This window comes from Electrophorus electricus, chromosome 23, assembly GCF_041902795.1.
Source record: "Electrophorus electricus isolate QZ-2024a chromosome 23, ASM4190279v1, whole genome shotgun sequence".
In the NCBI taxonomy this organism is placed as follows: domain Eukaryota; kingdom Metazoa; phylum Chordata; class Actinopteri; order Gymnotiformes; family Gymnotidae; genus Electrophorus; species Electrophorus electricus.
In genome coordinates, this window is record NC_137519.1 from 5,638,969 (window position 1) to 5,647,961 (window position 8,993).

General features: G+C 45.0%; 1 protein-coding gene across 1 annotated transcript in view; it reads left to right on the plus strand.

Moving 5' to 3' along the window:
- vasna (vasorin a) overlaps positions 1-7,929 on the plus strand; it is a 14,587-nt gene extending 6,658 nt beyond the window's left edge. Inside the window, exon 2 of the mRNA XM_027015399.3 lies at positions 5,486-7,929. Within this exon, the coding sequence (XP_026871200.3) occupies positions 5,501-7,564 (2,064 nt within the window). The 5' untranslated portion in view covers positions 5,486-5,500 and the 3' untranslated portion in view covers positions 7,565-7,929. The remainder of the gene's footprint in view (positions 1-5,485) is intronic.
- Positions 7,930-8,993: the final 1,064 nt, after the last annotated feature.

Below are 8,993 nucleotides of genomic sequence, written 5' to 3' on the forward strand. Positions count from 1 at the left end.
TCACCGCTCCTTTCATGTCTGTTTTCATTTTCACTGCTGATTCCCCTGTTGTAGTACTAAACACGTGTTAAGTGTAACTCTCAGGAGAACCATTAATAAGTGAGACTAATTCTGCACGGCTCTGCGCAGAAGGCTGTTGGTGGCCAGGCGTCTGGACAGAGAAGTTCTGGAACACTCATTCTCAAGAGTTTATTTGGTTGTGGTTGTAGCGCAAGATTCCAGAACTCTGAACTGATTGAAGATTTGAGTTCGAGCTCTTTGGAATAAAACAATGCCAGGCATGAGCCAAAGCCCAACCCTTAACCCCCAGAACAGTGCAGCAAGGGGAATATTCTCTTTACAGTATACACAATCTAAATAGACAATATATGTGTGTATAGCTTTATACAAATAAGCAGTCAGGCTAACTGGAGGAAGCAGCAATGTTTATGTGCGTGTGTGTGTGTGTGAGTGTGTGTGTTTAGATGCACTTTGCCTGAATGCTGTAAGAGGAAATCAGACATTTCATACATGGGAGGACAGAGGTGTGAATGTCAGGTGAATAGAAAGTTAATAAGTGAAAGAACAATATGTCACTCTGTCAAATTCATAGAATACTTGAGGTCCTGTGTCTTTGTGTGAGTGCAGTAAGCGAGCTGGGTGGAGCAGAATGTGTCAGTTATGAGTTTCATTACATCTGGCTGGATGCTCCTGACCTGAGTAAGATCAGCCACACTCCCACATCACCAAGGTGTGTGTCCTCACACACCGCCACCTTGTGTGTCCATATCCCTGAATAACTGTTATTCTGGTTCTACACTGTTATTCTGGTTCCAGTATCTATGAGTCAATGATATGGTGCCATATGTGATGTTAATTTTGTGTGTGTATGTTTGTATGTGGAGTAAGACATCTATTGATTGTGTGTATATATATATATATATATATATATATATATATATATATATATATATATATATATATATATACACACTGGTTATTATATTATAAGTGGTATTAAGGGGTCCAAAGCCTGAACCATTCATACAGAGCAGGATGGATCCGTGCTTTCATGTTCTTTATGCCAGATTCGGACCCTACCATCTGAGACTCAACAGACCAGGCCATGTTTTTCAAATCTTCTAGTATGAATTGTAGCCTGAGTTGCCTGTTCTTAGCTGATAGGCATAGCACTTGATGTGGACCTCTGCTGCTGTAGCCCATCTGCTCCAAGGTTCCACGTTTCTATCCTCTTGCAATGTCCCTTGCCTTCCCTTCTGTCCTTCTTGTCTTCTGAACCCTCGCATCGGTCGGTTATCGCCTGAACCCTCGCATCGGTCGGTTATCGCCTGCATCCTGTGAGTGTTCTGTTCTTGCTGGATAGGTGGAGCCACACGGTCCTTGAGCAGCTAGGCCTTGTATCTTATATCGCCTGTGGTGCATGCATGACTTCAGCTTGGCATTGTCTTTGGGATGTGTCCAAGAAATCACTTCAACCGGTGTGCTACAACACCTGTTGTCTGTCAATGACCCCTACTATAGGAATTATACATCTCACACTGCGAGGAGGTAGGTGTCTGTGTGTGTGTGTGTATACATATACTGTGAGTGTATGTATAATATATATATATATAATGGGGTGAGTGACATCCTATAGTGTCAGTGGCAGGTCTGAAATGTTCTGGCTCTGTTATTGCCATGTTCCTGAGAGGTCATGTTTCACACACAGACACACACACACACACACATGTGCACATATCCAGAGCAGACAGAGAGGAACCTGATCCAGGTAGGCTGTGTGTGTGTGAGACATGAAAGCAGTATTTGAATTGCGCACGCATGCATGCGAACACACACACACACACACACACACACACACACGGTGTAACACTAACCTGTGCAGCCCTGGGCAATACAGAATAAGCTGCTCTGTGTTTTATAGTATGTGCTTCAGGCTGGGAACCTCTTAATCCACTGAATGTCTGTCTTTGTGTGTTTAAATGGGGTTAACTCTCTCTCTCTCTCTCTCTCTCTCTCTCTCTCTCTCCCCCCTCTCTCACTCTGTGTGTGTGTGTGTGTGTGCGCGCGCGCGTGTTTGTGTGGTCATAAGACATGTGTTGATTTGTCTAGGGATGAGTGTGTAGCTCTGGTCTTTTGTTTTGATCTCTGTGTGTAGTATTGTAGAGTCCTGATTATATTGTGGCTTAAAACCACTCTCCACAATACAACATGGCAGCTACCCCAGACTCCGCCCTGAGATTACCAACAAAGCACATGGCAGCTACCCCAGACTCCGCCCTGAGATTACCAACAAAGCACATGGCAGCTATTTCAGACTCCGCCCTGAGTTTACCAACAAAGCACATGGCAAATGGAGCTGATTCAGTGCTCATTTTATTATTGAAAACTGTCTGTTGTGGCAAAAACTGGCTTTCCGGTTTCCAGCTCAAGTTTTAATTGTCTCGTGGACAGTTGTGTCTTGCTGACTTCTGTACTGCATTTTTTTCTATTGTAGGAGCCTATTGTTACTCTCAGTCTTAGTTCAGGCTGTGTTTCTGGAAGACTAAAATGACAGCACAGTAAGGTAATTGGGTGCTGATGATAATTATTGTTTTACATCTCATTAATATTAACTCATGACATTTACTGCTTACATCAGAAGAAGAAGGAAAAAATTTAGGCAGCATGTATGTTTCTGCTACATACTGTCACTCTGAAGCACTGGCCCAGTGCATTCTGGGTAACACAGTCCAGCTGTGCTCTAGAGTGTCTGACAGCACATGGGACTGTGTGTACACATGCACAGGCCACACCCAGCTGTTCATATACATCAAAGGCCTAACCCCTGTGACCCCTGGCTGAGATCTCCATTCCACTACAAGAGCTAAGGGTCAAAGTTCACGTTCGCTCCACCATTTGTTTAGAAAACAGAGGATTTAGTTGTTTACATAAGAGCTCAAATGTCCAGTCAGCTGTAAAGGGGATGGGCAGTGGAGGTGAACTTCATTACATGTTTATGATTTGCAATTATGCTGCAGTTCTGTTTAATGTAATGGCATCATAAGGTTTTGACCAATGGCATTGTATCAGGTGTGCAAGACTGGGGTTAGAGCTAAGATCTGCAGAGTGCTGAATGTCCAGGACTGAACTGGGCCACCCCTAGCTTTGACCACAACCAAAGTGATATTTTGGGTTGACCACACAAAAAGACACACTTCTCACACATTTGATAAGGACTACTGATGGGTTACATGAGGCTTTTTATGGTGCTACATTATAAGGAATGAATGTGTGCTGGCATATTGTGTTTATGACAAAAAGTATATATGTTATATATGTATATGTAATTTACACGTAATATCATATATATGCTATGTGTTTGTGTGTGTGACACAGGGCAGAAGGGAGGAGTAGAGAGCATAATTAGCTAATGCATCATAATTAGCTAATGATTCGGTCACATCGTGGTGTTACACCTGTTGCGAGAACTGTGTGATTCAGCTACACCTGCTTCCACTTACACAGTATGTGGGTCTCTGCCTGTAGCTCCCCTGCTGTCTCAGACAGAGACTGAAGGTGTTGAGATATTGCTGGCCATGAGTTGACAACCTCTAATATTGGGAAGAGGGGGATGAAATGAAAGAGAGAAATAGACAGAAAGAGTGATATATAGAGAGAATGAAATATAATGAGAGTCCTTATTTTCCTCAGGGAGCTCTGTTCCTCCCCCCCTAGTCAAGATGGCTTTTTAAAGTTATTGAAAAATTCCTGCTGTGTTGTTGAGATTCTGTTTTATGAGAGAGAGAGAGAGAGAGACAGGAGGGGGTGGGGAGATATGAGGGCTGCTTACCCACATTAATGAAGCAGGCTCAGATTCTGCCCCAATGTCGGGGTTGATCCACAGCCCGCCTGACAAGAAGCTCTGTTCTGCGCGTGCACACACACGTGCACGCATGCACACACGCCTACACACGCATGTACACACACATGCACATGGTTTGTGCTTTGTGACTTGGTTGTAAAAATGACTACACATACACTCTTGCCCTCTCTGTGTTGTGCTTTTTAAAGTGTCAAGTTGATTCTCTACTGTGGAATTTAGTATAACAACACAAGGCCATTGACTTCAGCCCCTCCATCAACAGATGCCTGTTATGCTACAAAACAATATACAGCAGACAGAAAGTGGATTGTGAGAGAGCAATGATGCATGAATATGAAAGATAAAGACAGCCAGAGAGAGAGAGAGAGAGAGAGACTGAAAGAGACAGAGATGAGAGAAAGTGAAGTAAGGAATACCAAGCATATGATACTTCAAAATCTTCTGCAAAGAGCTGAGTCAACAATTAGACTGGGCCTACCTATATTACTAATAAAGATGGTTTCTTGGACATGGATTATACCTAATCGTCTACTTATTTATAATATCAGTGATGATTAAAAGCTTTTTTTTTTAGTTTAGCACTAGGATGGATCTTTGTCCAGGAAACGGGCACTTAGTCTTGCCTGCAGTTTACACTAGACACTGTATATTGCGTGGCCTTGGCCTTGGCAACAGCAGATAGCAGCTATCACTAGGCAGCCTGTGCTGGATGCCTTCAGCAACCAGTCAGAGTGCTGAGCTGGATGGTGTGATGCGGCAGATTTTGACAAAGGGGCCCTTTATGCACACCATACACGAACTGAAAAATGATTTATTTTTGTGCTTTCTGTGCTGCTTATGAGCTCAGGCTAGATTAAGCATATCAGCGTAGAACAACCAGGGCCACACACAACCCTCTCTCATACACTTGTGTGTACACGTGGATGTAAGTGTAACTGAGTGGGGCTGGTATTTCTGTGGCGGTATATTGACAGATTCATATTTCACCACTGCCTACGTTTATTTGTCTGCATATTTCCTGTCTTTGCACTAGCTAGTTTTATGTTTGTGTGTGTGTGTGTGTGTGTGAGAGAGAGAGAGATTGAGAGGGAGAGTGAGAGAGAGAGAGAGAGAGAGAGAGAGAGAGTGAGAGAGAGAAAGAGAGAGAGAAAGAGAGCGAGAGAGAAAGTGGGTGACTTTTAGCACCATGGACCTAAACCTTGAATGATGACATCGCCAAGCAAACAGTGGAATCTCTGAGACAGTGTCTCTGATCCTGGCCAGGTCAACAGTGCAACCATGTACCACAGACCAGTGTAACGAGCATTGCTTTTGGCAGATCCTGAAGGGAGAGTTTCAGTCATACCGCAAAGTGGTGTCAGTTACAGTACTTGGTTGTCACTGGCAATATCCAGAAGGATCTCTCCATAATGTATATTGGGTTTATAGAACTCTCTGGCCACAGTCATAGTCTTATAAGAGGATAATTAAAATGTTGCTGTTGATTTTAAAGCCTAAATGTAAAAAAACAATTTTTTTGCATGTGCCTGAACAAACAATGTGCAGCATTTGTGTGCGCAGAGAAAATATATGTATTGTACAGGAAATTTCAGTGAGGTTCTGACAATGTTTCCTATTTTGTAGGAGATCAGTGAGACAATGATGGAGCTGAGTTCATCTGTGTGGCGAATTCTCCTGCTCCCCCTGCTGGTGCTCCCTGGGCACTGCCACAGCTCATGTCCTCAGGATTGCTCCTGCAAAAGCGAGAACTTCATCTTCTGCATCCATCGGCGTTCCTCCTCCATGCCCCTCGACGTGCCTGCCTCCACAGTCCATCTCTATGTATTCCAGAATGGCATCAGCTCCATTAAGCAGCAGGACTTTCTTGGTCTGGACAAGCTGGACCTGCTGGATCTCAGCCAGAACAATCTGGCAGAGATTCCTGATGGGGTTTTCAGTTCCCTTATATCCATGCGCAACCTGGACCTCTCCTTGAACTCCATTACCCACATTACCAAGGACAGCTTTGCCGGGCTGGTGAAGCTGGAGAGATTGTACCTCCACAGGAACCATATCCAGAACATCCATGTGGATGCATTTAGGGATCTGGAGCACCTGCTGGAGCTGAAGCTGCAGGGTAATCAGATCAATGTGCTTCCTGCTTTGCAGCTTCCCAGGTTGCTCCTGTTGGACCTAAGCTTCAACATCATCCCAGCACCTAGGCCTTCTGACCTGCAGACACCACACCTGGAGTCTCTGAAGATGGCTGGGATGGGACTTACCACTTTGGACGAAGGATTGATAGGAAGCCTGGGAAACCTCCATGAGCTGGATGTGTCCCAGAACCAGCTGGCAGGGATGCCACCTGCTCTGAAATCGGCAAAGGGGCTGATCCGCCTTAACTTGGCCTCTAACCCTCTTGGCCCGCTCAGACAAGAAGACTTCCAGAACTTGGTGGGGCTGCTGAAACTGGACCTGAGTAACCTGAACCTACACGGCTTCCCTGTGGGCTTCTTCCACATGTTCCCCAAGCTGCAGCACCTCACAGCTGCCAAAAACCCCTTCAACTGTCTTTGTCCACTGGCCTGGTTCCCCAGCTGGCTAAAAGAGAAGAAAGTGGAACTTAATCAGAAGGAAGATACACGCTGTCACTTCCCTCCTGCTAATGCTGGCCGGATGCTCGCAGAGCTGGAGCATAAGGACTTTGGCTGTCCCACCACCACTGACCTATCCAACATTTTCACCACCAGTAGCGAGCATGACACTCCAAATCCCACCACTGCATTGGGCACCACGCAGCTCCTCCCTGCTCTCTCCCCCAGCGATCCGGATCGGGAGCCGGATGACGTGAATCAGTATCTCCCACCCGAGGTCCCTGCCTCTCCAGGCAGTGTTGAGAAATATGAGGAGCTCCTGTGTCCCTCAAACATCTGCCTGAATGGGGGCAAATGCAGGTTTGACCATTGGGGGCAGGTGGACTGCTTATGCCCTCCAACAACATTTGGAACATACTGCGAGAACGAGAACGAGGTCCAGCCTCCTCCGTTGTCTCCGAGGGTCTCTGTGGTGACGGTCGCTACAGCAGAACCAGACAACATCAGCTCCCATCACGTCACCAGCACCTCCATCTCTCTGGATCTCCACCGTTACATTGAGTCTCGTCCATACATCCGCGGCATCCGCCTGACTTATCGGAACCTGTCAGGGCCCGACCGCAGACCCCTCCATCTCAATGTCCCTGCTTCCTACCCAGAGTACACACTGAGAGGGCTCCAGCCCAACTGCACGTACTTCGTATGTGCCAGTCCACTGGGGGAGCCTGTGGAAGATGCCAGGAGCTCCTGCATGGAAGCTCGCACTGCTGAAATCTTCACCCCTCCTCATGAACCCAGAATGAATAAGAGTGAACCTTCCTCTACTGCTCTCGTACCAGTGTTGGTGGCTGTGGCAGTGGTGATGGCAGTGGCCATAGTGGCGGCAGTGGTGGTGGTTTTGCAAAGGAGAAGGGCCAAATCTCCTGTGGATATGGATCTAGGCGAGCCAGCTCCTTTTGAGCTAGAAGGAGTGAAAACATTCCTGGAGAATGGGACAGGGCCTCAGAAACAGTCGGAGATCATGCCCTGCCCAACAGTGTGCCAGAACAGCAGGGATTACGCTGTCCCACTTATCCAAGAACAGTTTGCAGTCAACAGCACAGATGGCAGAACACCACCAATTTTTTAAATGCAAAAATGTGCTGCTCAGGCCTCCGGACCCTCCATTACCCCTGCTGGCAGGTGAAGCATTTTCATTGGGCAAATGAGCAGATTGCAATTACCTTAGTGTTAATTTTGTCAAAGTCAAGTGCAATTGCCAACTAAGGTATTCACCGTTGCTGAATCAAAAGTGCCTTTTCCCGTGTATAAAGAAAAGTCAGGCTTCAACTGCATTGCTCTCTAATGAAACTAGAAAGTACACGTAATGGAGTGGTATGTTTCTGAAGAGCAGCACACAGTGTTTCGCTGAAATACCTGCATTTACAGGTGCTGGTACTGAGATAATGGGGAGAGCTGGGCAAACAAAAGTAGGGTGGGAATTCGGAACACTTCTAACATATCTACCTTAAGACTTAAGGCTTTCTTCTCTGTGCATATTTTCAATTTGTGCAAGCTCCCCATTTGTTGCTCATCCTTTGCTGAGATATTGGTGATATCATGGTCCAGAACTGAGGACGAATATCAATGCAGTTATATCAGTTTAAGAGGAGACCACATTCAGTACTTGCTGACACAGAAGAATGGGATTGACTGGTTTTCTAAAAAGGACTTAGGGGTACCTGTTCCCCTAGAAACACATGCACTGACATGAGGTGGGAGTCTGTGAGGGTTTATGTTCCTTTGAGAAACCATGCACTAATTTGAGCATTTAAACTCTTTAAAAGGCCTCAAACAGAGAACATCGGTGATCGGATTTTCAGTTACCTTTCCTTTGTACTGCAGCTTCAGAGCTACCTGCCATCCTCTCCTTCTACAGGCCTTTTATAGATTTGATGTGAAAGATTGTAACATGATGAAGAGACAGTTTACTCTTTTTTGTACTTTGTGCTCTTTATGTGAAGGTTTGCTTATTCGAGCTGACATTTTTTATATCCTGAAACCTCTGACGTCATTACAAGTGCCATCTTTGTGTGTTTTGCTTTGTAATTGTAAGACAATTAGTAATTAGCAAACATTTTTTTAAACATCTAAGAAAGGCTCATTCACAGTCTTCTGTCCAGGATGTTGTTCACTCTGGCAGCATTTTATTCTATTACAGTGTAACAGATACTGAAACACTTCATTTACATTCTCACATTACCAGTTAACTGTTTTCTGGTGACAGCTGAATGTTCAATTTCCCACAGTGCTTTTTTTCATAAAACAATGGTCTAAAAAGTGAATTTAACACCTTGGTTTCATGTTTATCCCAGTACAGCTCTATGGGGAGAACTAGTCTATCAGTTCAACCAGTATAACCAAGCAAATACTCCAAATACCCAGAACAGATCCATACCTCAAAAACCTTAGTTCACCACAGACATAGTTCTGGGCAGTACTAACTCAAACTAAAGTCTGCTTTTGAAGCTCTTATCTTTTAAAAGTGCTTTTTAGACATTGTACACTCATACATTGCA